The 27637-nt window shown below is 43.2% G+C and overlaps 2 protein-coding genes across 3 annotated transcripts in view; both read left to right on the top strand.

The window, feature by feature from the left end:
• ap4b1 (adaptor related protein complex 4 subunit beta 1) overlaps positions 1 to 21897 on the top strand; it is a 46438-nt gene extending 24541 nt beyond the window's left edge. Inside the window, exons 8-14 of the mRNA XM_026153306.1 lie at positions 4374 to 4485; positions 5227 to 5310; positions 5435 to 5538; positions 9548 to 9755; positions 9841 to 10155; positions 19498 to 19650; positions 20879 to 21897. Coding sequence (XP_026009091.1) covers positions 4374 to 4485; positions 5227 to 5310; positions 5435 to 5538; positions 9548 to 9755; positions 9841 to 10155; positions 19498 to 19650; positions 20879 to 21378 — 1476 coding nt within the window. The 3' untranslated portion in view covers positions 21379 to 21897. The remainder of the gene's footprint in view (positions 1 to 4373; positions 4486 to 5226; positions 5311 to 5434; positions 5539 to 9547; positions 9756 to 9840; positions 10156 to 19497; positions 19651 to 20878) is intronic.
• Positions 21898 to 21961: 64 nt separating this feature from the next.
• LOC113012887 (alpha-1,3-mannosyl-glycoprotein 4-beta-N-acetylglucosaminyltransferase C-like) lies at positions 21962 to 26969 on the top strand. Of its 2 annotated transcripts, none has more exons than XM_026153308.1 (5): positions 21962 to 22151; positions 24165 to 24263; positions 24496 to 24646; positions 25654 to 25908; positions 26010 to 26969. In XM_026153308.1, exons 2-5 carry the CDS (start codon positions 24168 to 24170, stop codon positions 26903 to 26905), a joined length of 1398 nt encoding a protein of 465 aa, XP_026009093.1. In that variant the 5' UTR covers positions 21962 to 22151; positions 24165 to 24167; the 3' UTR covers positions 26906 to 26969. The 2 variants fall into 2 exon arrangements, with proteins under 2 accessions (XP_026009093.1, XP_026009092.1); XM_026153307.1 differs by having other exon boundaries at positions 21962 to 22263.
• Positions 26970 to 27637: the final 668 nt, after the last annotated feature.

Raw genomic sequence — 27637 nt, 5'->3', positions numbered from 1 at the left:
CGCTTGGCACGACCCCGTCCACTGAACCAGATCCGGAGCACCCTTTCGGGTGAGATCGGTCAAGGGGCTGGTCAGCTGCACAAACCCTGGCACGAAACGGCGATAGTAACCTGCCAGCCCCAGAAACCATCTCACCTCCTTTTTAGTCTTGGGCGCGGGCAGGATGCAATAGCCGCCGTCTTCTCCACCTGTGGACGCACCTGCCCGCCCCCCAAGTGGTACCCCAGATACTGTACCTCCCTCCGTCCAACCGCACACTTCTTCGGGTTGGCCGTGAGCCCCGCCCTCCTCAGGGACTCCAGGACCGCGGCCACCTGCTGCACATGCTCCGCCCAGGTGTCGCTGTGGATGATCACGTCATCCAGGTAGGCAGCAGCATATGCAGCGTGCGGACGCAGCACCCGGTCCATGAGGCGCTGAAAGGTGGTTGGGGCTCCGAACAAGCCGAACGGAAGCGTAACGAATTGGTACAACCCGTACGAAGTGGAGAAGGCCGTTTTCTCCCTGGACTCGGCAGACAAGGGAATCTGCCAGTAGCCCTTGGTTAAATCCAGTGTCGTGAGAAAACGGGCCGTGCCCAGCCGATCCAGGAGCTCGTCGATAGGCATCAAAACGTGACACTTCATTCACCTTGCGATAGTTGACACAGAACCATATAGACCCATCCTTTTTCACCACAAGAAAGATGGGGCTACACCAGGCGCTGTGCGACTCTTCTATCACTCCCATTTTCTGCATTTCAGCCAATTCCCTCTGAACGATTTGCCGTTTATGCTCAGGAAGCCTGTAGGGCCGTGAACGCACAGTCACGCCAGGCTGTGTTACAAAATGATGCTCAATGAGAGACGTTCGGCCTGGCAGGGGGGAGAACACATCTGCAAACCGCTGTTGTAACGCGACAACGTCCGCTATCTGGGCCTGTGTGAGGTGGTCATCACAAGGGAGAGAGGCGGGGATGATGGAATTTGGCACCTCCGGCCCCAACTCATCTCTCTCCTTAACCAGGCTTACCAGAGAAGCGGTTTCAGCCTCTCGCCACTCTTTAAGGAGATTGAGGTGATAAATCTGCGTGGCCCCTCCCCTGTCCGACTAAGCGACCTCATAGTCAACGTCCCCGACTCGCCGTGTGACCACAAAGGGTCCTTGCCACTTGGCGAGCAACTTCGAGCTGGAAGAAGGGAGTAATACAAGCACTTTGTCTCCCGGTGAAAATTGCCTGAGTCTAGCCCCTCTGTCATACAGGCGTTGCTGACGCTGCTGAGCCTGGAGCAAATTCTCCCGTGACAACCTCCCCAAAGTGTGGAGTTTCGCTCTCAGGTCCAACACGTACTGAATCTCATTCTTAGCGGGGCTCGGACCGTCCTCCCAGCTTTCTTTAATCAGGTCGAGCACCTCACGCGGCTTCCTGCCGAACAGCAATTCAAAGGGAGAAAATACCGTGGAGGCCTGGGGCACCTCCCGCACTGCAAATAACAGAGGGTCTAGCCAGCGATCCCAATTGCGTTCATCCTCGTTAATGAACTTACGAATCATGGACTTTAAAGTCTTATTCAGCTGCTCCACCAGGCCATCCGTCTGAGGGTGGTAGACGCTGGTCCGAATAGATTTAATGCCCAGTAATTCGTACAGTTCCCGCAGTGTACGAGACATAAACGACGTGCCCTGGTCAGTCAGTATCTCTTTCGGGATTCCGACTCGGGAGATGACCTGAAACAGTGCCTGCGCCACACTCTTTGCAGAGATGTTGCGCAGGGGGACTGCTTCCGGGTACCGCGTTGCATAATCCACCAGGACTAATACAAAGCGGTAACCACGTGCACTCCGATGAAACGGCCCGATGAGGTCCATGCCAATGCGCTCAAACGGGACCTCTATAAGTGGGAGCGGGCGCAAAGGCGCTTTTGGTGTGGCCGGCTGATTAACAAGTTGGCAGTCCGGGCAGGACGCGCACCAGTGGCGCACATCCGCTCGGATGCCCGGCCAATAAAATCGGGCCGTTATTCACTCCAGAGTTTTTTTGTATCCCATATGCCCTGCCATGGGGTTATAATGAGCTGGCTGGAAAATCGTTTCCCGGCGGCCCTGCAGCACCAACAACTGAGTGTGTGTCTCCTCCGTGGGAGTGTCACAACTCACTCGATATAACCTATCTTTTAATAAAATGAAGCGCGGGTAGGTCCGCACGACTTCAGGGCGCACCACGTGACCATCAATCTCAATCACCTGGTCAAAGGCTGAGCGTAGGGTGTCATCACGAGACTGCTCCAGTGGGAAATCACCCATGGGGGAAACTTCCGGAGCCGGCGGGGCCTCCCATGAAGGACCCGCCGTCTCCCCCTCCCTGGAGTCAGTGTCGGACGACCCCGCATCACCGCTGAGCGCCGCGCAGACACTACATGCTACTAACGGTCGTGATCGCATTCCCGCATACTGTCCCAACAGATGATGAAACCCCGGCCAATTCGTGCCCAGAATTAGGGGATGCGACAGGCGCGGGCTAACCGCAGCCGTTACCCTATGCGTTTTGCCCTTATACTTTAATAACAGCGGCACTATGGGATACCTGTGAACATCACCATGAACACACTTCACCTCCACCCATTCTGCCTCCAGCAATGCCCCGGGGCGAACCAAGCCTTGGTGCACGAGGGTCTGCGTGCAGCCCGTGTCCACCAAAGCATGGTGTATACCCCCTCGAGTCCTTACCGGAAGGCTGTACGTCCCTCCTGGACCGGAAGAGGGTGCTGGGGCACCGGCAACGCGGAACACCTGCCCCACCTCCATCAGAGGACAGTCCCTCCTCAGGTGTCCCGGTTGCCCGCACTCCTGCCCCGGCGTCTGCGCTGTTTTCCGTGGCTCAGGGGCGGCACTGCTCATGTCTGATCCCTGGGAAGGCACAAACGCAGCAAAAGGATTAGTGGGGCTCAGCGCCAGCGCCCGCTCTGCCTGCCCCGGCGCAGGTACCTGGCGCCTTGGTGCCGGCACTGGGGCTTGTTTGCTCGGCCTCCGGCCGCCGTCCCCGGGTTCCCCCGCTCTAGCGGCAAGGTGGTCCTCCGCCAACGTTACCGCCACCTCCAGACTCGCGGGACGGTGGCACCTGACCCATCTCGCCGTCTCCGCAGGCAGCCCCTCCACGAACTGCTCCAGCACCACCTTGTCCACCAGCAGCGTCTCGCCCTCTGACGATCCCGGCTGCAGCCAGTGCACCGCCGCGTCGTGCAGCTTCCGGGCCCAAGCAAACGGCCGATCCGCCGCAGCCAGCTGATAGGCCCGGAACCGCCGGCGATGATCTTCAGCGGTGAGCCCCATCCTGTCCACCACCGCCCGGCTCACGTCCTGGAAGCTGCTCCTCGAGGTCGGCGGCAGACTCAGGGCCGCCGTCTGAGCCTCCCCCGACAGCAGAGGAAGCAAACGCGGAGCCCACTCCACCTGCGGCCACTGACAGGCCTCCGCCATGGCACGAAAAGTCTCCAGGAAAACCTGGGGGTCGTCCCCGTCCCCCATCCGGGGCATCGCCACTGACAGCGGTGGAGGCTTCGGCGGAGCAGCGGCTCCAACCAGCCGCTCCAGAACCAGCGTCTGCCGGTCCGTCTGCTCCTGCAGCGCAGCCAGGTGAGCCCGCTGGACCACCGCCTGGTCCTGGCTCATCTTCGCCATCTCCGCCAGAATCTGCGCCAGAAACTGCAAAGGCTGGGCGGGCGGCGCAGCCTGTGGGTCGGACATCCCCACGCCGGCTGGACACAGGGTTTCGGCACCACTTGTGAAATGCACTATACACAGGTACACACACACACAGGTCTTTATCACCAGGTTCCACATTTATTTACAATTTTCTCAGGTTATGACTGAACACAGTCTGACAGCTGTCGGTCCCAGCTGATTTCCCTCTCTTTCCGCTCCTCTCCGTCTCACTATAAAAAGGGAAGGAAACCATTATCAGTCCAAATCACCATCAGCTGTTCTCACCGGCATCTCCAGCACCGCCCCGTTGAGCCCACTGCACCACTCCTCCCCTGCAGACGCGCCCGGGACCACACCTCCGCCACACATGTATATACTTTGGCATAGACAGTAAATAAAAGATGGCCATAGCCACTTTGATGTTAGCCTTTGGTTTTTGGGAGTGCATTTTGAAGCTTCATAGTGACCCCATTAATGGAGGTAAAACCTAACAGACAGTCCATGCCGTACTCCTAACTTTGGACATGTTAATATCCAAAAGGATTAGCTTAATCTTGAAGCAAGCCCCAAGAGTTGGATTTTTAGCTTTTTGCATTACTACTTTTTTTCACAAGTCCACAGTTAGTACCCAGTGTTAGCAGCTGGAGGCGATCCTTTGACAGTACTATAGCTTCAGCTGCTGTGTGTTGCAGGTGCTGGTAGAGCTGGTGAATGACGAGAACGTAGCAATGATACTGGATGAGCTGAAAGGATACTGCACTGATGTCAACACTGACACTGCCCAGGCTGCAATCTCAGCAATAGGTAAACATGTTCACACATGCTGCTGTGTGCCAGTATTATGTAATTTGACACTCAGGCTCTGTTGTGTCTACTATTGTAGTTTTTTTTTCTTCAGGTAGAGACTGCTGTATTAATGAGGGTGTAGTGATTAGGAGCACTAGATTGTAAATAATATGGATTTAGTAACACATCCTGATATTCAAATGTTTTGTCTTACTCTGTTCATACTGTATTAAATGAAGGCTGGTTTATATTTATAAGCCTTCATGTTTTTGCTGTGTTCCCGAACCTGTGTGTGTGAAGTATATGTTGAAATTGAAACAACTGAATAGAAAATATTTTATCTCGCTATAAGCACCAAAGTTTGGGACCAAGACCATTCCAGCTCTGTGGTTCCACTACCCAGACTCATTGTGTTATGAGCTACGAATTAAAGGATTTTTTTCTCTAAATGTAACTGCTTTTCATTTCAAATTTAAATTGCTGATGTTAATGTTAATCTTACACACCAGTAGACACACTCTTTCCAAATGGAGTTTCTACATTCATTTGTTTTCAGCCTTCCTGAAATGCAAAATGTTAACCCATTTGTCTGACAATAAGTAAATAATAAGCAAAAAAACAAGACATCCCTTTTATTAAGGATAAGAATACACAGCGTGCTGCATTTTCTGTGTAGAACATGCTCAGGTTCTAAAATTTCATTATCCATGTGTTTGATCAGTCACTCTAATGCCCTGTGTTTGCCTTTATTGTATGCAGGTCGTATTGGACGCAGCTACAGCGACAGATGTCTACAAATCCTCACTGGGCTGCTTGGACTCAAACAGGATCATATCACTTCTGGTAAAAACATCAGTTCCACAACCTCCCACATACAGTACAGTATACACACAAACAGCTTCATGAACTGGTTTTTTACTCTTTCACCACACTTTTTGTCTCTCTACTCTCCTGCTACCCTTCTCAGCGGTGGTGCAGACAATGCGTGACCTGGTCTGGGTGTGTCCCCAGTGTAGCGACACTGTGTGCCTTGCACTGGATGGCTGCGAGGAAACACTGCAGGATATCCAGGTTAGATCCTGCCATACCTATATACTGAGTGCAAGAAAAAACAATATCATGCCATAAATGAGTATGTGCTGTAGATGTCCTGTTTTGAAAATACAAATTGGCAAAAGTATTATCAGAAATAGACTTAACAGAAACTTTTTTTTATTCTACAGGGCATTATCATGGTATTTTATTTTATATGCTGAAATTTAAATTTACTTTCATAATTCTGCAAAGTTATTTCAGTCTGTTGTAACGATATATTTCAGTTATGGTCAAGTTGGTGAACATAATCCCAAGCATCCATTAATAATTTTTTTCATTTTCTCTATCCTCTTATATAGGGTATAGAGCACTGTGCAAAGTTCATGAGCCTCTCTTTCATATTTTGGTAGAAAACAGCGAACTAGGTTCAGCGCTTTATTGAAACGTGCAAACAAACACAGAAATATAGTAAATAAGGTAAAAACGGGGTTTGTACAATTCTAAGGAGCCTGAAAGTCAATATTTGGTGTAATCAGCTTTATTCTTCAACATGAGTCTTCAGGAATAGTTCTCCAGGCTTCTTTAGGAACATTTAAAGCTCTTCTTTGATGTTGGCTGTTCTCTACTTCAGTAATGTTAAGGTCTGGGCTCTGGGGAGACCCAGACATGTTTTTCTATTCAGGTATGTTTTTTGCTGGACTGGCATTGTGTTTGGGATCACTGTCGTGCCGAAAAATGAATCTGTTGCCAATCAGATGCTATTACACGATGGCTCTAAATCTGACGGTAATGTTCTGTCTTCATAAGTCCATCGGTTCTGACAAGATTTCCAACATCATTGGCTCAAATGTAGTCACAAACCTCCATTGTGCTTTACAGCTGTAGACTCTCACTGTTGTATCTCTCTCCTAATCTTCTCTGCGCATTTTGAAAATGATTTCAATCATATATTTCAAATTTCACTTGCCGTGTGTGAGTTTTTCCTTTTGGGGCACAAATGCGTTGGTTTAGAATGCGAAAGCACGTGTTTTGGTGCACAGTTGTGGGGTGTGACTAGGCAACAATGGTGGTTGCACCCACCTGTTCACCTCATATATTGTTTGATTAGTAGAAAGGTAGGGTGAGCATAAGGTGAAACTTTCAGTTCACTGCAGTTTGATACACAATTTGTTGCTGCAGTTTGGTGTAATAATTGGTGCAACAGTTGTATTTGTTTGTGGAGTCTGTGCATTTGGGTTTTTTTGGATCCCTTGTACTGACTTGTGGTTTGGACAGTGTAATGGTTAAATAAGTAGAACAAACAGCTCAGAAGTGCATTTTATTTGTTTACTGATGCACGTCTTCAGTACCCACGTTTAGCCTGCCACAGCCGTTGGTTATAGAGTAGCCACAATAAGACCTGTTGCCACTGATTGTCAGTCTAGTGATTGTGCAGTTTGTTCTTCAGCCTTTTCTTCCTCTTTACTTTCCTTTATAAAGGACTTTCTGAATGAGTCAACAATTAATGGATCAGTCAAAAGCCCAGATGCATCTCTCAGGTCCTATGTCTGGTCAGATCTGCTGCACTTCTACTTATGTCTTGACATTCAGATATTGTTCATCTGTCGTAGCTAGTTTTTAGGCCAACAACTTCTTTGTTTCATATAATTTTATGCTAATCAAGCTATCTGAAATGTGTGTGTTTAGTTAGTTTGTTTGTTTGCTTGTTTTAATTAATTTTAAATCATGCTTTTTATTTGTTTTTGTTTCTAATGTCTCTGTAAAGCACTTTGAATCACCTTGTTGTTGAATTGTGCTATACAAATAAATTTGCCTTGCCTTGCCTATCTTAACTTTAAACACAATTTATGAAACATAGTTTAAAGTGAAGAAATGGGAACAAATTACGTGATTTTCTGGTCAGTGATTGCCTCCAAAGTATTTGAATTGATGCCAGGTTTCTTTTCATGCTAAGTGCAAGTGAAATTACCAGATTCCCCCATTAAAGTAGATATATCCTAATGAGTTCCTATTGTTATTCTGCAACTCTGGTTTCTGGTAGTTGTATATGATTCACAGTAGGGCTGGGCCATATTATAACGTTCACGGTAATACCGGTATAATGTTAGGCAACGATAGGAAAATGAAATATCGCAATAGAATATGAGTAAAACGCGCATGCGCAGTGCCTTTGTTTTCATACGCACATGGCCGATTGTTGAGTGAAACAGATGAACCAGAATTGGTTTGTAAAAATGGTGCAACTTCAGTGATGTGGAACTGGTTTGGTGTTTGTCCGTCAGATAGACGACAAAGCACATTTCTTTGCAGAACATGCAAGCGGCCGTCGTTATTGTCGTATTTGTCGGACTAAGATGCTCTTAAATGTGGGAGTAATCTGGGTCCTAAACTCCGTATCCTTCTGGTCAAACGAACACTGCAGCATCACTGAGAGTTAAAAACTGTCTAAATTCTTTCATCTTTAATAAAACGATCAGCATTGCTGCTTTACCAGGTGTAACTATGAAGTTTAACTTCCAGGCATCCATGAAAACAAAATTTATTACATTTAACGGAGTTAGAAGTTAGCAGGAAGCTAGCGGAAGTTAGCTCGCTGACTGAGAGATTTCTGAAAAAATTCAAACGTACAGCTCTGCTATCACTTCCAACATAAATGAAGACAGGAAACTAAACAGCAGTGACGTTTGTAGGGTTACTGAAGTTGGGCTAGTTGGTATATAATGATGTGCTACGTGATCGCTAGCGACACAGCTATGTTAGCATAACATAAACAGTGAAGCTGGAGGACGAACACTAACACTTTTCCACTTATAAAAGTTAACGTTAAGGTTCCTGATAGTTAGAGACTAATGCAATCGCATGGCAGGATGCTGTAAACGGACCAAACTTCAGTCAGGAGAACAACTGAAATAATCCATCCACAATATGAGGTTAGTCATTAATATACTGCAACAACATGGGAATAGAGCAGCTGCCAGAGAATTCAACATTAATGAATCAATGGTACAGAAGTGGAGGAAGCAAGAAGAATGAGTTTAATAAAGTTTGATTTATCTGACTGCTTTGTTTCGCTTAATGTGCGTTATAATCCCGTGCACCTTATGGTACGAAAAATACGTACTGCACACTGCAGTTTAATGTTGCAAAGCACCTCTTTTTAACTTCAGTGGATATTATACATGGTTATGCTCAAGATATGTCAGCCCATTTCTACTGGAAATGCCTTTTGGTTAAACTTTCAGCAAGGAATTTGCATTTGCACTGTTACATTTTTATAAAGCTTTAATGTACATAAAAACCAGCTTCTTGTTTAAGTGAAAATAAATGGAACGTTGTCTTTTTGCGCTAGTAATGTTGTGGAGTTGTATTTTGTCTCGCATCAATTATATCGTCAGTTATATCGTTATCGCAAATTTTCAAATATATATCGTGATAAATATTTTTGGCCATATTGCCCTGCTCTAATTTACAGTTGAAACTAATCCTTGTTAGCAGGGCACTAAGTTCATTTGTCTGAAACAAGCTGTTTTAATTTTTCATTACCTGTCCCATGTGCTTAATGCCAGAACCATGTAGCTGAGATAATCAGATTGAAAATATCTGCTCTCACTGCGCTGCTTGCGGCTGCTCTCTTATTCACACTGATGTATAGAAAAAAATCCTTGAAACTTTCTTTTAGACCGCTGAAATATCAAGGGGTGGCAAATGAAGTGAGATAGTCGCCATATGCTCCAATGTTATAATGGCAAACTTGGCAGTATTCTACAGCAGCCCAGTACAAGAACTTTTTTCTGTATAGTTTCCCCCATTATAACGACTGAACGCATTCTTTTGGAGTTGGGGGTGTAATAAATGCATGAAGTAGAAATGCAGATATGTTTCAGAACTGTACTTTGGAGTAGAACTATCTTTTGAGGAGATAAAAACAAGCTTGGCACTGGGTAATTATACTACCAAGCATTTCTTGGTAGTTATATTGGACGACAGTGAACCCACTTCTGTTGACTAGACTTAGATCTAAATATTCCACTGCCTCCTTCACTAGGGCAGGCAGGCTTTGCTCTGGTTGCTGGGTGTGTATGGGGAGCGAATTTCCACTGCCCCCTACACTTTGGAAGTGCTCATCGATAGAGTGAGAAGCGAGGCTTCTCTGGGAATCAAGATGGAGCTGCTGACAGCCACCATGAGACTTTTCCTGTGTCGGCCTGCTGAGACACAAGACATGCTGGGAAGACTGCTGCACTACTGCATAGGTTTGTGTTTATGTGTGTGCACATATGTGTATACAGACAGATCATGATAAAAATAGAAAATTTTTTATGCCCTTGTGTTTTCCAGAGGAGGAGACAGACATGTGCGTGCGTGATCAGGCTCTTCTCTACTATCGCCTGCTTCATTGTGGGATAGAAAAGACACGCGAGGTCCTTCAAGGTCGGAGGTCAGATCCCTCTCTGGGTGTTCTGATTGGGCGTCCCGCCAAGCCTGTCAGCCAGTGGGCACGCTGCTTTAACACGTTGGAGCCTCTGAGCCAGGGTGCTGTAGAGGCCGAGTCAGACAGCAGGGGAAGCCCCGAACACGTGACCTATAACTCCAAGCCAAATGCCGACCTATCAGACACACTGAGCTGTAGTCACATTGAGGAGGTTCATTCAGGTGAGTCATGACACTGAAATCCTTCTGCTTTGAAAATCTGATTGGCTGAATTTTGAAAGCTTGCCACTGACTAAATAGTCAGTGGCAAGCCTTGGCTGTGCTGTGCACAGCGCAAATGTTTTTCACATTTAAACAAAATGCCTGTTCTAAAATAAAAATCCAATGGAGTCTTAAAAACAAACTATTAAAATTACTTCCTTATAATGTTCATGCCAATTCACCATCAGGAAGACTTGCTGACAGAGACCAGCATATATTTAAACCAAAGAATTTGGTTATACAAATTTGTTCTGTTCAAATATTCCCTTCAGTTGAGTTTCGTGTGTCACCTCTTGCATAGAAAATAGGATTTAAAAATGCTAACGACTTATAATGAAGTTGGGTTTCTTTTATGAACTTTTTCTGAGGCATAATAATGACTCTGAAATGTTTTAATTGTCTTACATTTTCTTTTAAGATTACACTTAATGGATCGTCTACATTTTTAAATTCAGTTCTGTTTGTTTGGTGTTTGTGTGGCTGTGTGCCTGCTTTAGATCTACATAGTAAAGGACACGATTACTTCACTCAGGTGAAGCAGTGAGGGTTGTAGAAGATGCAAAGGCTTCCGTGTACACAACATAAATCGTTTAGTAAACCTGACTTGCTTCCTAGCAGATATTTCCAAATCATCTTGTCACCGTTGGACATTTGGGACAACCCTCAAATAAACGAGGCTAAGCTCTGTAAAACTTAACATTTTAGTCCTGAAGAATTACCATCATTAGGTCCTTAAGATTCATCCACCAGGACTGTGGATATTTTAAATCGGTATAAAGATTTGTTCCTATCCAGCTGACAGGTATTCCATTCACAGAAGCACACTGCTAGCGTCTGGACTCTGCAGGGTGGGGTTACAAAAATAAAGTAGATGTGAATTGTTTGCTTGTGTTATCTTTGTGAAGCAACAAGAACTCCCTTTTGAGGGTAAGAGGAGTCGTATCAACCTTTCAGCATGTCCACTACCTGAAGTTGATGTTGGAGGAAAGGCCACTAAAGCACTGTTCGGATATTCTATACTTTTAAATTAGTCGCCTGTGACAATTTTTAGCACCAGGATGAGTTTCTACCTAATTAAATGTTTGAAATGAGTCAGGGGCTAATACTTTGTCCAAATGAGCGATGGTGTAGTTCTTGGAAGGTTGGTTGGTTTCTGGCTTGTCAGGAATGTTGTTCTGGATGATGTCTTTCAAACTCCCATATGTTTGTTTTACCATGGGGCAGTGTTTTTACATGTTGTGGCTAAAACATTCTTCTCCCCACTGCTGGAAAATAAATCTTACTTTTACAGAAGCCTTGGATTCTGTATGGCCACCTGCAGATTCTCAACCACACAACTTTCCATTTATGATTCTTCACTTTCTTTCTTTTAAATTGTTCTAATTAAAATTTTCTCTAAACAAATCTGACAGGATTTTCCACGCCTGTGTTTAGTGTGATTTTGTGGGTTTAATGTTTTACTGTCAAAGTTTAGGACGTTCCTCCTTATGCTGTTCCACGGCATTTAATATGTAAAAATGTGAGGGCAGAGTGAAGAACAGTTTGAAGCCATCTATGATGTCATAGTTGGGGAAGAGGTGCACTAAACCAATAGAAGAATAGTCTTTCACTAACAAGGGAAACATTCAAAGACCACGACAAGCTTGTGAGCCCAATCAACCACAATCAAAGCACACATATATCTGTCTAAGTTCACATTTTGATCACAGGAAAGTCGAGCTCATAGCCATAGTCACTGGGTGTGGGAGTATAGCTTTACTTATTGCATTACCGTAGTCAAGGTTAGTGACTCTGTATGATCATAAGCTCTTTCATTCAGAGGGTTTAACTAACACGGGGGCTCAGCCCTGGCGCAGGGGGCCTCTTGTGCATCGGCCTAACTGGGGGGCTCTTCAACTGGCAGGGAGGTTGTTCCATCCTTGCAGGAGTCCACTCTGCAGGTGGGGGAGAGACATAGGAGAGGTGGAGAATAAACTTAACCTAGAGGTTGTTGTCTTGTGTAGTCTGGGAGATGATTGAATGTTGGGGTGGGTACAGTTTCCTCTGCGGTGGGGTAGGGTGGGCTGCCCCGGGTCCTGTGGGGCTTGGCGGTGCTGCTGCCGTAGGCCCCGGTCTGGATGGGCCTGGGCTCCCTTGCCTTGGTGGGTACCAGAGGACGGGGGTGCCTACTGGGGTCAGCGGGGCAGCTGGCCCTAGAGAGGGGCATCCTCCCCTCCCTTCTTTTCCTCCCTATCCCAGCTACCTCCCTCTTCCCGCTCCACCACACCCACCCACACAGGTAGGGCCTTGGGGTGCGGGTGTGTCACCAGGGTGCAGGGGAGACATCCCCCCCCCCCCCCCCCCCCGTCCTCTTCTGGCCACCTGTGCCTCAATTTTATCTCACAACTTAGGCATCCACATTATTTACACTCTCATAACACACACATATATATAGGGCCTTGAGGGTGGGCACGTTAACGGCGTCCAGTGGACGGTCTGTGTATTCAAACCTACCTCTGGCGCCGGTGCCCACCTCTGAATTTTTAATCCATGTAGACATTGAGGGTTCTCGGGAGGGGCCGTGCTAATACCTGCTGCTCTCTGGCAGCAGCACCATGCTCTCCCTTGCTTTAAATGCACTTTAGAGCAACACGCAGCAACACTACACATGAGTGGGAGGAGTGAGGTATGGGGTCTTCACACTGGGTGGCTACTGGGTGACCCCTCTTCCCATGAGGGTGGCACGGATGCCCCTCCAGTGGTCCTCCTTGGGCTCTCGCACTCTGGGGCCTCTGGATGTCTGGGGCCTGGATCTCCTCCATGCCTGCTTCATGCCCTGTGGGACAGGGCTATGGCTCTCTACATCCTCTTGCATACCATTACATGGGGAAACCATTTGAATGCAAGCACGTTGATCCACACAGGTGTGCACACGGGTGTTCACTGTTCGTAGACTTAAATCACACCTTTCTTGGCTGCTACTTCAAAGCACATTGTGCTTTGAAACTGAAAAGAGGGTTTAACTTAGTTTTATATCTAGATGCACACATACACACACACACACACACACACACACACACACACACACACACACACACACACACGTTGCTATTGCTTGGTAAATTTTGCTGTGCAGGCTAACTTTGAGTGAAATTCTTGGGTGTTTGTTGGCTTAGCTAATTCACTTTATGGCTGACTGTATAGTGTTGGCATCTCCTGCCTTTATATTTTTCTTTTTTTTTTTTAAATGTTATTTTATTTTTATTTTTTCCTGAATGAAGTGTGCTTTTAAAAGCAAAGTCCACAACAACTCAATGACAGAAGCATCATAAAAAGATTTTACGACACAGCAGCAGTGTTATATTTATATTGAAGAGTGCAGGTATACATAAAAGCATTGTATGTGATGTACTAAAGGTTTAAAAAAAAGATAGAGAGAGGCTTTATCTAGTAACTGTGACTTAATGTCTCATAATAAATAATGAAATAGCATCACTGGCTGTGACAAAGTGATTAGGCATGAACTCATTTACCACTTGTCCCTTAACCATATGGATAATTTATTTCCTTGTTATTATACAGTCAACCATAATGCTTTATTTTAGACATTGCTGGTTTAACTTTGCTTAACACACTATCCCGGGTTTGTTTGTGGTAGCAGTAGTTACATTCATTATATCAATGCATCATGTTTTTAATTTGCAAGTTCATAAGCATTTTCCCTTTCCAGTTCACAATCAATTCTACCCCCAGGTCAAAAATATGTCTGGGAAAATTTCCTTAATATAATATTATTTATATATATACCTTTCTAGCGGTTAATTGCATAAGTGCATGGAGGCAGGACCTCACAGCAGAAGCATACTCCATAATGTGTTGTACATTATCATATGTATATTATATGTAATGTGGTATTTTTCAATTATTGTATTTACCAACATCAAGAACTCACAAGCAAAGAAAGACCACACAATGGTGCATGTTTAAACAAGGAGAGTTTACTGGTCAAAATTATTTATTAAACAAATAAACCACTTTTTTTTTTTTTAACCACCAAAAAATACACGTTCAAAGCAACACAATGGCGGCCCAATATCAGACAGAATTCCACTCTGTAGAGTGAGCAATCTTAATGAAGCAGTTGGTTTTATTTTGTGGATTCAAGCGGCTTTTCATATTTTTGGCCAGATGTCACCAGAGAGGACTGTTGAAAAGCTTCGAGTAATGAACCGTTTTTCAATACAAGCTTCAGTGCTTCAGAAAGCTTCATTTGGCCATCCATCAGGTCATTTGAATTTTCTTCTGTTCACAGGCAAATGTCCAGTAAATTATGTTTCTTTATGTTACTTTGGTTATACTTACCACGTTTGTCCATTTATTCAGGTCCTATATCTAAACCAGGTGTGTGGGAAGGGCCGCCCCAGTACTTCCTGTTTATATAGGGTCATGAGGTCATTGATTGCCTCACTGGGTGTAACCAAATGAAGGGCTTTTCATTATGTATAGTATTATTTATTTTCTTTAAAGTAGCCTTTGAGTTGTATTGTATGCAGTGATTTACTTCTCAGACTATTTAGCTGAGTAAATGAGTTTGTCAATTTCATGCATAATCATATTCCTATTCTTTGTTTAGAATTGCATTGTTTGGTCTGACCTATTTTTTCCCCCCCAGTAGTAGAGACTAATGAGGTTCAGGTGTGTGTAAAGTCCTGTATAAAGCAAGTGGAATTTTTGCCTACCAGGTTGGTTGGTTGGTTGGTTTTATGGTAGAATGGAGATGCCAGAAATAAAGTATACTTAAAAGAAACTTAAATAGTCTGCTGATGCTGCTTACTAGTGATGGCCAAATGAAGCTTTCCGAAGCACTGAAGCTTGTATTGAAAAACGGTTCATTACTCGAAGCTTTTCAACACAGTCCTCTCCGGTGACATCTGGTGGTGAAAATTTTGAAGAGCAGCTTGAATCTGCAAAATAAAACGGACTGCTCAATTATCACTGCTCACTCAAGAGTGGAGTTCTCTCTGATATTGGGCCACCGTTCCGTTGCTTTGAACATGTAATTGGTTTTGTTTTCTCGATTGGGGGGCTGAAAAAAATGTAATGCGTATTTGCGTAATACATTTTGATCAATAGACTTTCCCTATTTAAACATGCACTATGGTGGCCTTTCTTTGCTCATAACTCCTTGATGTTGGTAAATACAATAAGTGAGCAATATATATAATATACATATGATAATGCACAGCACATTATGGAGTATGCCCCTGCTGTGAAGTCCTGCCTCCATCTACTTGTCGTTTAATCACTGGACAGCTTGACAGGTTCATACAAAATATTAGATTAGGCCAATTGTCCTATACATATTTTTGACCTAGGGGTGGGATTGATTGTGAACTGGAAAGGGAAAATGCTTAGGAAGCTGAGTACGGCTGCATCGTCACTGATTTGTAGAATCATTTTGATTCGATACAGGATCCGATTCAATTTGATTGGAATCTGGAAAGTTTTGCCTCAGTCAGAAATATTACAATTCTGATCATTTAACAGTATATATCCATAATTTCGTATCTATTAAAAGAAAGCCGACACATGTGAGACTTAATTAGAGATGTAAACAGAGAGTTATGAAACCTGCAGCTGCAGAAGCCAGCGAAGAAAAAAGAGGCAAACACAGCGCGGACCTGACGACACATCAAAATCTGACTCTGACGCGTCGGGTCCGCGCTCTGTGTTCACGTTTGTATGCAGAATCCGTAAACCTGCTCCCAGTTACTGTTTTAGCTGCATGGTGTTTGACGACATGTTGTGAGGTTTAACCTGAGATGCTGGCGTTTCAGGCATAATAACGTTAATTTACAAATCGACACGGGATTTTAATGAATCAATATCACTTTATTCAATTTAGCATGGATTGTAATCAGAAAAGCGATAATCAAAACCCATCCCTAATCAAGAACTTGCAAAGTAAAAACATGATCAATGTAAGGTAGCCCTTTTGTTATTTACATTTAAAAAGAGGATTAGTGTTACTGTGCGCTGGCTGAGTCTGTTTCTTTTCTTAGAAATAGTTTCTCCTGCCCTGGAGAAAATCCACTTGCATGGAACAGAAGAGGCTGTGGAGTGCAGGAACTACACTGCAAGTTGGTAGATATGCAGGTATTCCTGGGTCCTGCAGACTATCACCTAAAAACAATAAACAAAATGATTTTCTAAACTGTGTAGCAATGTAATGTACGTATAGTGTCAAATACATTTTTGTAGTCTTCATTAGCTTTAATTCACATGGAAGTGTTCCTAAAGTCATATGCTGTAATGATATTTACATTATGAAAACATGATTTTGGACATTTCAAGTTTTTCACTTCGGCAGATAAAATGAATTGAGCAAAATCAACTCAAAATATTCCCACACGCCAGAACGTCCTCTCTTCCTCGCTGGCTCCATATCTGTCAGTGGAATGATCACCTCGTCGCTATCTGTCACCATCAACACACTCCACGAATCCCGTGGATGATTCACTTCCTTATATCTGTTTGAATCAGGTACTGAAGCAGTTACGTGCGTAATGAAGCTTCGGACGTCACTGGTCACGTGACTTTTGCCAAACGAAGCAAGCCTCGACACAGTGCTTCTGAACCAGTGTGTTGTTTTTTTCGACACACGCTCCGGAGCGTCAGCTTCAAGCGGGCCATCACTACTGCTTACATTATGCTACCTCACACAGGCTCAAAGCCCACTAGACAAATTAGTACAGTCGCATGAAGTCTTGTGAAAAACTAAGTAGACTCACTAGCTTCTGGAATTGCCTTTTACCAGCAATAACCTTTATAATAATCATTTTCTGTATTATTTGTATTAGTCTCTCATATTACTTAACCATGTTGCATCAGTTCATTGAGCTTTGTGGGCGTTTGTTTATGCATAGCTGTCTTATTGCCCCACCGCAGCATTTCCCTTGAGTTGAGAGCTGGTTCTATTTCTGCCTGTATTGTTGACCAAAACAGTACACATTATTTCCCATGACAAATCCTCTTTCTATGCTGGGGTAACTGATCACTTTGAGTATTTAAACAAGTAAGTGCTATACATGAGTGTAAAGCCACACTGATCTCACTTTGGAGATGCTCATAAGTCATGATGCTTATTAGTTATGTGGTAGGTAGTCTAACATGTCTGTAAGTAGGAAGGACAACAAATAAAACCTAAAAACTGCACTAAATATTAAAGAGTCCATTACACCATCTTTATCTGTTAACTTAATTTACTTTAAACATTCATATTTAACTTTCACAGTTTTTATACTGTCACCAAAAAGTTATGTGTATGCACATTTCTAATGGAGCACTGCATTGCAGCGCAGTGTTGCCATGCACTCTGCTTTCACTGCCTCACAAAACACAATGACTAATCTGTCTGCAGGAGGTTATCAAGGTTATTTAACAACACATTGTCATTCGGGTTCAGTTGCTGATATTTTTGCAGTTTTTCTGCTAGAAGGAAATGTCCTCACCTAATGGAAAATGTATGTGTACTGCATGAAAGGAACGGCAGCAATTTCAAGTCTTGTTCTTAAACCAAAATTGAAAATTATAGTGGTATTACAAAATTGGAGCAGTAATAATGGATTGAATTTATATAGCGCTTTTCAAGGCACCCGAAGCGCTTTACAATGCCACTATTCATTCACTCTCACACACTGGTGGAGGCAAGCTACGGTTGTAGCCACAGCTGCCCTGGGGCAGACTGACAGAAGCAAGGCTGCCATATTGCGCCATCGGCCCCTCTGGCCAACACCAGTAGGCGGTAGGGTAAAGTGTCTTGCCCAAGGACACAACGACCAGGACAGAGAGCCCAGGGATCGAACCGGCGGCCTTCTGGTTACAGATACGCTTCCCAACCCCCTGAGCCACGGTCGCCCATTTAGAGATGTGTTGTAGGTTGCACCTCTTTCCCACATATTTAGTGTAAAACTTTGCTGTGACACTTCAGATTCATGTTTCAATTCCATTTTGTTCCTTTTGCACCAGTTCACAACAATATTAGGTAAAGACCCCACAATATTAGATAGAATGTTCCATCAATCAGATAATACTCATAAGCAACTGTTACAGCCCTAGCAGGGCCTCCTCCTGAAGGTGCCTGTATGGGCGTGTCCTACAATCTCTTTTGCCTGAGGTGCCACCTTTCTCTTTTACACAGTTGACTCACATCAGTAATTAAAAGTATTTAAGCCCAGATAAAGGTGAGCTCTGGGCCAGAGTGCCATTTGTGTGGTTGCAACTAGTGAGCTGCTCGGTTGCAGCTAGTGAACTGCTCTTTTTTTTTTTTTTTTTTTTTTGGACTTACTTTTTAATTTATTGACCAATGCTTGAGTTTTGTTTGTTTCCTTAAATGGTGATAGCAGCTTGTCCGTCTCTTTTGCCTCCTTGTCTCCTTTTTCCGACCTGGACACTTTTTGTTACTTTCCCTCATCGCCTTGACCCTTTTACACTTACAACACGGGGTCTTCAGCCAAGATCAGTAAGGCTTAGCTACACCCTACAATAATACAACGCAAACAGAGAAAACCCTCACCTGTCGTTATTGTTGTATGATGAGCTGCTTTTTAAAAATATATATTTTATTTATTTATTCCTTTTTTAGCTTTGGGGAAAATATTCTGTGGACTAATGAGACTTGGATGACGTGTTATAACTTTTGTTTTTTTTGGTTTTTTAATGAAGTTATAACTGATGGAACCATGAAGCCCTGAAGTGGTCCAGGAAGCAAGCCAAAAGTCCAGAAATTACTATATGCACGTAACCCACTTATCCCAAAACCTGCATAACCCAAGTGCACTTGAGCACCTCTGAATGGCTCTAAAAACACAAACAAAAAACACAAACAATGAAGGATTTGGAGAGACCTAGTCAAAGTCTAGATTTTAATCCTATTGAGATGCTTTGGCATAACCTTAAACATGCTGTTCATGCTGGAAAACCCTGCAGGGTGGCGGAATTAAAACAATCCTACAAAAAGGAGTGGCCAAAATTCCCCCACAGTGATGTGAATGAGTGATTGCCAGTTATCACAAATGCTTTATTGTGGTACCCTTGGCAGCAAGAACTGCAATCAGTTAGTAGGTTTAGGGGTTGTGTGTGTGAGTGTGTGTGTGTGTGAGTGAGTGAGTGAGTGAGTCTGAGAATGTTGTGTTACTATAATTCTTAATAATACTTAAAACCCTCCTTGTCCTTTCAGAATGCCCTGTTGTTTTTTGTTTGGTTGTTTTTTTAACCTCATCCTCCCCTTCTTCCTCTTACTTTGTCTCTGTATGTCCTCTCTAGGATCAGACAGTGCCATGCGGTGTTCAGACTCCTCCACTAATGTCCTGGCTTCCAGCATCGCAGCCCCTCTCAGTTTGTCCCTCTCCCCAGCTGTCAGCCCAGAGGACTTTGAGCACCTGTGGCTGCAGCGACAGGCTTTGCATACTGAACGCGGTAATGAAATGGAAGGTTATATTGAAAATTAAAGTCAGAGATTCATAGCTAAAGCTTCCTCTTTATTCGATAGCAAATGTGGTTAAAAGGAGCATGTAGGCCTCCTAAAAATCTTTAACAAGAGTGTGAAATCTCCATTGGTGGAATATACCAATTCCTCCAAAGTAATGTGTATATACTCAATTACAAATCTGATATACTTTAGATTTGATTAGTGTCAAGCTGTGGCAAATTGATGTTTGAAAGGCTCACAACTGTGTGATAAAGGTCTGAAACCCACACTGCATGTTAGAATGTGTCAGGATGTATTGTAGCTCAGATAGTTAAGATATTCCCATGAGAACACTGCCCTCAGTTAAAAGGGAAATAAGACAACAAAACTGAAACTTTTGGCTGTAAAAGCACTTAATTATGCCTAACTGTACCTAATTATACCGAACAAAAATGTTCTGGTTCATCAGTATGGGTTATCGAATAACATGAGAGATCATAACTCTTTTTTGTCATTGCACAGTCATGCTTAGCATGATGGTACAATGAAATTGGAAAACTGTCCCACGTCAGCACTAAACACAACAAAACACAACACACAAAGTGGATAAAAACTGCAAAAAAGGTATGAATAATGAGTGCATAGATTCATGATGGAAAATGCTTGTTTTACTCATGTAAGAAGAATGAATTTATTGATACAACTTTCAAATATGAATGTGGTTTGTTCGTTTTCTGTACATTTAGATGACAATTAGTTTCTTGAGAAAATAGCCAGGATATTTAAACCATTATTGAAAATTATAGTTAAATACTGTTTGTACATTACAGCATTACAATGATGAACTTGTAATAATAATAGTTATCATTTATTATTATCCATTTACCTTTTTTATCATATGGTGATCATCTGCAGTGACCTCACCACAAGTATTGTGTGTGAGAGAAAACCTCCGGCTTCAGATGGCTTTAAATGTCAGAGTCAGACAGCTTCTTATTTTTTTTCTTTCTTGACTCTGAGTGAGTAATAAGGTCTCCAGCACATAGATTTAGAAAATAAAATAATTTTTTAAAATTTATGATTTCTCTTGTTTCATGAACATTTGACATTTAGATGAGATGATGATGATATGAGATAGACTTTATTTGTCAGTTGCAGGTCTTTTGCCCACAGTTTTTACAGTGTTTCTCCACATTTAAAAGCTATCGTTGTGACTTCTTGTGTTGTTGTGACAAGGTGCTGAGAAAATAGAGGAGGTTGACTGTGCGTGGATAGAAGAATGTGTCCGGTGTCCAGCAGTACTTCACTGTTCTCCCCAAAGCCTCCAAGCTGCCATGCAGCTGGTCAATATCCAGACGCTGGCGTTCACGCCACAGCAAATGCTGCCCTGGAGAGTCTACCTGTACACACACACCCAGCGCTCCCACTCCATGGACGCACCCAACACTACGCTCATACTGGGGGAGCTGCTATGTACTGGAGAAGCCAATCAGAAATCAGGAGTAAAAAAAGGCACAGCTGACAGTGAAGCTGGAGCAGAGGGGAAAGAAGACCAACTGGTGAGAAAGGAAATGGATGCAACAGCTGACAGGCTGAGGGTGAGCGAAGATGGACAGGAAGAGGAGGAGGGAATAAAAGTGATTCTCAATCAGCAACCAAAAGATGATGACGCTCTGAGACAGTTTCTCACAATCCTTATCACTGTACTGAACACACTGTCCTCAGAGAAAGATTAAAAATAGACTTTTCCCCTTTGATCTACATCTTTCCAAATTCATTCATTTGTCACACCGCCTGGGCCTAACAGCATGTTGAAGGAGTAAACACATTCAAAACTGGTCCAACTTTATGAAGCATTGTTATTCTAATAAAACAGGAAAGTACAAGCAACTGACAGTTACTACCCCCTTTTAAGAGAAAACTACCAAAAAGTTGTAAGGTAAACTCGGGGGATTTTTTTTTTTTAAGCCCAGTTCAGGCTATGTTTGGCCTTATGGGGGCACTATTGTGGATCAGTCCCAATGCACCAAAAGCGGCTGATAAATACTGTTTACCTACAAACACATACAGTGATGATGTTATCTTACCTACCCATGGTGTGCTGCAGTTTTGTAGTTTGTAGTTTATTTGATGCTAGATTGCGTTTGATATGATTTTTAAAATGTTAGTTGGCTGATGAGAAAATGCAAGAGAAATAGAAAATAATTTAAAAATGACTAAGAACTTATAAAATAAAGGAAACCTGTGTATCTGTCTTTTGCTTTTGTGTCAACAATAGCTCAGGGCGTTTGCTTTAATTTCCTGGTGTAGTTCTAAAGAATGTGGCCGCCTTTGAACGTAAGCGGTTGGCTGTCGTCCGACCGTGACGCCACACCTGGTTGGCGTACAGCCTCTGCTACTTGGAGTCGCCTGTTGAGCGTCGGGGACTATAGGTGGAAATACACGTGCAGAATGCGGCAGTACTGGTTTATATGCATGGGTTCCAAGGGGCGAGTCATTTTTCATTTCCGTGAGTGCCTTTTCTGACTTTCGGTGCGTTGTACTGTAAGTATTATCACGCCGTGACTGCAACTCGTTCACTAACTGTTATCCATCGAGCTGAGGACAACCGGCGGAGGGAGGTGAGTGGAGATACCGGTCAGGCACAAGTTTATTAGCTTTATAATTTATGTTCCGACTCACAGCAGCTGCTTTTTGTTTTCAGTGACGGGATGGATGGATGCCTGGTTTAGCTCATTTACTGTACCTTCTGCTAACTCTTCATTTGGACTCTTCTCATTTACCGTAGCTGTGGGTTCATACAAGACTTTTCGGTGTGGCTGTGTTTGTGTTATGAGCGACGGTTGGAAATCATTGCTAAACCCTATTGATATGGCTTTTTTAAAGCCTGATCGCGCAGAGACGGTAGCAAGAAAAAAATCTTCCGGATTTCTTAACTTGAAATATCTTCTACGGAAGTCACTTGTTTGTAGACACTATCTGAAAACGTTCCATAGGACTGGCTAGTTTTCTTGCGGTACCTTCAAATTATTAGTGCTGTTTAAGGTCAAACACACGGACAGCTCTCTATACTCTGTCATTTTTGGGTAACTGCGGTTTCGTCGTTCTGTTCGGGAAGCGTTTGTTTCAGCGAGCGTTACATTGCAAAAATCAAAGAGGAGACCGCGTACTAATTATAGATGAGGTGGCCTCGGCTATAATTGGTATCTTCTATGAAGTGACCCTGTACTCGTTGACAAAACAAAGGCATTTTAAAAATCTAAGTAAAGCTTGTCCTCTAGCCTGGCTCTAAGGATTAGTCTGACATGAGACTACGCAACGCTTTTCATATCTCCTTACTTGTCCTTACTTAGTGCGTTTAAAAAAACAAAAGAGTAGGGCAGCCTGGCTATAAACCTCATTCTTATCATCTACAGTGTTTGTTTACTGCTTCCCTGTAACCTCTCTGCCCTTTCCTCTGTTTAGAACTCGGAAACAATGTAACCAAACAAGAAGAAAAAAAGATTACAGTAACAGTCGACACTGGCAGAAACTCCGTCTGAGGGAGACTGCTATGTAATGGCTGTAGGAAATATTCAGACAAGGGAAAAATTAAAGGGGGGGAAGCTGAATAAATAATAAACAGTTGCTGCAGATGGTTTCGCTCGAGTAGATTTGGGTAGTTAGGATACAGTGCCATAAAGGCTGAGCCTGCCACATGAGTTTGTCTCAAACTTTAACAGATTGCTCAGCGGGCTTGTGTTTGAAATCAGTTTTTTGCATTTAAATACATCAGTACAAATAAATTGTAGCTAAAACAATTAGTTATAGTCACACTTAGTTATAGTCACACTGAGTGGGTTGACTGAAAGGGCTTTATGCTGTGGCCTTCAGTCACCGGATCTCAACCCAAATGGGATTTCTTACAGTGTTTAACATCACCAAAATGCCAAATCAACACTTATCTGCTGGAGGAGTGGTGTTCATCCTTTTGTGCCACATTCTAGTACTAAATACCTGTAGCAAAACTGAACTGTGTTTTTACTGTGATCAAGTAGAACTAGACCACTGACAATTAATATCTTAAAAAACATTAACATTAGAAAGAAAATTTATCAGGGTCAGTCAGCACTCTGTGTCATCACTGTTTCACATAGCCCCACAGAAAGCTCACTCATTGAACTTTCACCAAGTTCCAGCACTGGTAAAAGATGAGATAAAATGAGAAATGTACTGAATGGGACGATTTTGTTTCTTGTCCTGAACTGTAAGTGGTTCTCAATGTGCATCTCTATAGAATATGTTAAAGGGCTTTTGCAACTTGCGACACAGGGTTATTTACACCAGAGCAACAGTGTTCAGTAAACTGTATCTGATGCATACAAAGTGTATATATGAGACTCTAAGTTACAACAACACACTCAGTTCCGTGTAACCTGTGTCCAAGCCTTCTGAATCATTAACTATTGGCCGAATTATTTACAGTTGTACTGCGTCACACACCAGCATAATGGATGGAATATCACGTATGTGTTTGTGATAGGAAATGCGGATTCATTCGAAGAAGAAGAATATTGTTGTGGCAGTGCTGCTTGTCATTGGGGGATTATACTTCATTAACCATTCGGACTTCCTTCTGGCTGTAAGAACACACCTACACATAGAATATTTGAGCTATTTTTCAAACTGTGCACCTTACTTACTTGGAGGTAGACTTGTATAAGTCACCATCCCTGTAACTGCACTTGCTCTCATCTTGCTTTGCAAAGTAACAAAGAGAGTGCATTGTCTCACTCATCAACGTGTATATTCTAATCAGACAATAATCATGTTTTTTGTCTTTTGGGTTTGTTTTTGTTGTTGTTGTTTTGCAGGTCTTTGCAAGGTCACCTGAAATAGTTCTTAATGAGTTAACATGGCAAGCAGACAGGCCGGTTAGTATGGAGTCCTGGATTGACCAGGCAGATTATCTGAGTTTCAATGTGTCCTATCAGCTGCTTGCTGGAGTGCTACCTACTCAACAGAGTGAGTCTCCACACTTTGTTCTCATTATTATAATAAGGCTGCTGCTGCCTTTTCAAACTGTAAAAAAAAGAAAGAAATTGCAAAAAGTCACGTAGAGAAATAATGACAGCACTTTCCGGTGTTGTTCTCTAACTTATGGAAACTATGGAATGCGTTTTTTCACTGTCACTTGCATATTCCTATTTGTATGAGCAGTTGTGCCTTATTTTGTATTCAAAGGAGCTTGCAAAGAAAAGCGTCTGGACTTCTTTAAGTTGCTTGAAGACGTTTCACCTCTCATCCGAGAAGCTTCTTCAGTTCTAAGGTCAAATGGTGGGGAGTCCCAGATTTAAACCGCCTCTGTTCAAAGATCTTTGAATAGAGGCGGTGGTTTACGACACCAACTCTCTGCCATCTATAATCCAGTTTTGAGTTCCCTCCCCAGACGCCTTAATGCCCACTCACATCCTGGGCCATCTGACTTCAGGAATTCGCATGATAAGGTGGGGCCAGGTTTCACAATGAACTCACCCGAAACTCTGGCTGATTGGGACCCACACCCAGTTTCACACCTTGGCTCAGGCGATTAGAGGATCATCAGGGGGTCCTTTTGTCCCTTTGTGGGGGGTTACTCCCACTGGGTTTAAATCTGGGACTCCCCACCATTTGACCCTTAGAACTGAAGAAGCTTCTCGGATGAGAGGTGAAACGTCTTCAAGCAACTTAAAGAAGTCCAGACGCTTTTCTTTGCAAGCTCCTTTGACTACGATGACCTGGATGATTGAGAACCTTCACAGACTTATTTTGTATTATTTTGGTATTTATGTCATGCATTTATTGCTTTTATTTCAATGCTAATTCTCCTTTTTTTGTTTTACTTTTATTTACTCACAGTCTGAAGGTGTTACCATGCTGAATTTCATACCACATTATTTAATAATTGTTATCAGAAATACTTTTTAACCTCAGCTTTAGATTTGAAATGGCATAAAACCCTTCACTTTTTTTCCTTTTTCTTTCGGCTTCAGAGTATTTATCTGTTGGATTATCCTCAGTAAAGAGGAAGAAGGGCAGCTATCTGGTCCCCACATTGAAATCCATCTTCTCCCAGTCGTCTCCTGAGGAGCACTCCTTCATGGTGGTGGTAGTGCTGCTAGCAGATTTCGACGTCAGCTGGAGAGTCGACACTGTGAAGGAGATCAAATCAGCTTTTGCCTCTGAGTTGGAAAAAGGCCACCTTTTGGTCATCCATGTTCCCCAGGACTGGTACCCTCCGATTACAGGTGCAGCTCACATGCGATCACCCCTAGTGTACATATTCATTCACATACAGTTTGAATGTTTTTTTTTTTCCTGTGATACAAATCTGTCTGGTTCTCTGTAGGTCTGAAGAGGAATTTCAACGATGCTCCAGAAAGGGTAACGTTCCGCTCCAAGCAGAACCTGGATTATTCCTTCCTCATCCACTACTGTGCAGGTCTTGGACGGTATTACCTCCAGCTAGAGGATGATGTGTTCTCTGCAAAAAACTTCCTCACAACCATTAAAAAGCGAGTTGAGGAGCAAGAAGGAAAGAAGTTCACCTGGGCAACGTTGGAATTCTCTGCCCTCGGCTATATTGGTAAACTCTACAAATCAGCCCATCTTCCTCTTCTGGCTCGCTTCCTCTTCATCTTTTACCAGGAAATGCCCTGTGACTGGTTGATGACTCACTTCCGAGAGGTGATGACTCAAAAGGAGACCATCCTTTTCAAACCCTCGCTGTTTCAACACATGGGAACTTTCTCCTCATTTCAAGGCACATACAATAAGCTGAAAGACAAGGATTTTGAGGAGGATGTCTATACCAATCCTTCAGCTGAAGTTTACTCTGACATGTCCACCTATCAGAAGCACTTCCCCAAGCTGGCCTGGGATGCTGGCGAAGGATTCTTCTGGGGCCGCACCCCAGAAAAAGGAAATTGCCTGACTGTAGTGTTTACTGAACCTACTGTGGTGACAGGGATATTTGTAGAAACAGGGTCAGGAGGCAAAGACATCCTGGAGTCAGGTGAGGTGGAGATGGGTCACAATGTGGTGGCCACAGACAAAGAGAAGAGTTGTACAGAGTTTGAGTCAGTGGGAACATTTGAGAATGGAAAGTTTAAAATGCAGGAGATGGATAAAAAGTACAGCTCAGCCTCTTCGTGTCTGAAGATAAAGGTCACAGCTACTCAGAAGGACTGGTTGATCATTACGAAAATCAGAATCACCACAAAGCTGACTGTACCTCATCAATAGACATAGATGTTAGTTCTTCCTGGCAGATTTAAAAACTATTTTGATCAAAATCTGACAAACTGAACTTGGGACTTGTGTGCCTTGTTAAAATGTTTTATTTATCAAACATCAACTAAGTGCTCTAAGCAAATTGTCACTTTGAAGCAAGTTTGACCAAACTTTGTGATGACATGTTGTCTCTTCACAGAATCAAAGAGCTATAAGCAGACAACCAACTCCATGTGTTGTATGTATGTATGTATTGTTAATGCATTTGGGTAATTGCATTGTGTGTGAAACTGCACTCATCATTAACTCATTGTTTTAAAATGAAGACGAGAGAAAACCCATGTGCTTATTATGAAACCTATTGACTGTAGGTTGAAACCTACGGTCAATATGTAGTCAATGCTTGTGATGGCTAGCTGACATATTACTTGTTTGTCTCCCCTCACCAGTATCAGGCCTGCTATGGCCTTTCGCACCAGCAGCCTGATTCAAGCCTCAGGCCAGATCTATAAATAGTGTACATCTGTCACATGTTACAACAACTACACAGAGGGGATAAAAGACGCCGGGTCCCATTTGCAGTCTGATCTTTCTGTCTTTCCTTTTTTTTTTTTTTTTAAATAGGAATTTTTGCTTTCTTAAATACCTCAGCTCCTTTTTCCAATAAGTACATATGTTTTTATTTAATTCTGCGGGGTGCACTATAAAGGGTAATGGGTTAACAAGGTAGGTTGAGTTTTCAAT

This window comes from Astatotilapia calliptera, chromosome 20, assembly GCF_900246225.1.
Source record: "Astatotilapia calliptera chromosome 20, fAstCal1.2, whole genome shotgun sequence".
NCBI classification, from domain to species: domain Eukaryota; kingdom Metazoa; phylum Chordata; class Actinopteri; order Cichliformes; family Cichlidae; genus Astatotilapia; species Astatotilapia calliptera.
The sequence above is the reverse complement of the archived record's forward strand: the minus strand, read 5'-3'. Positions and strand labels throughout refer to the sequence as shown.

Coding starts and splice junctions, on each gene's coding strand:
- LOC113012887 (XM_026153308.1), top strand. CDS start 24,168: ATGCGGATTCATTCGAAGAAGAAGAATATTGTTGTGGCAGTGCTGCTT. Junction 24,264..24,495: donor ATTCGGACTTCCTTCTGGCT/GTAAGAACACAC, acceptor GTTGTTTTGCAG/GTCTTTGCAAGGTCACCTGA. Junction 24,647..25,653: donor AGTGCTACCTACTCAACAGA/GTGAGTCTCCAC, acceptor TTTCGGCTTCAG/AGTATTTATCTGTTGGATTA.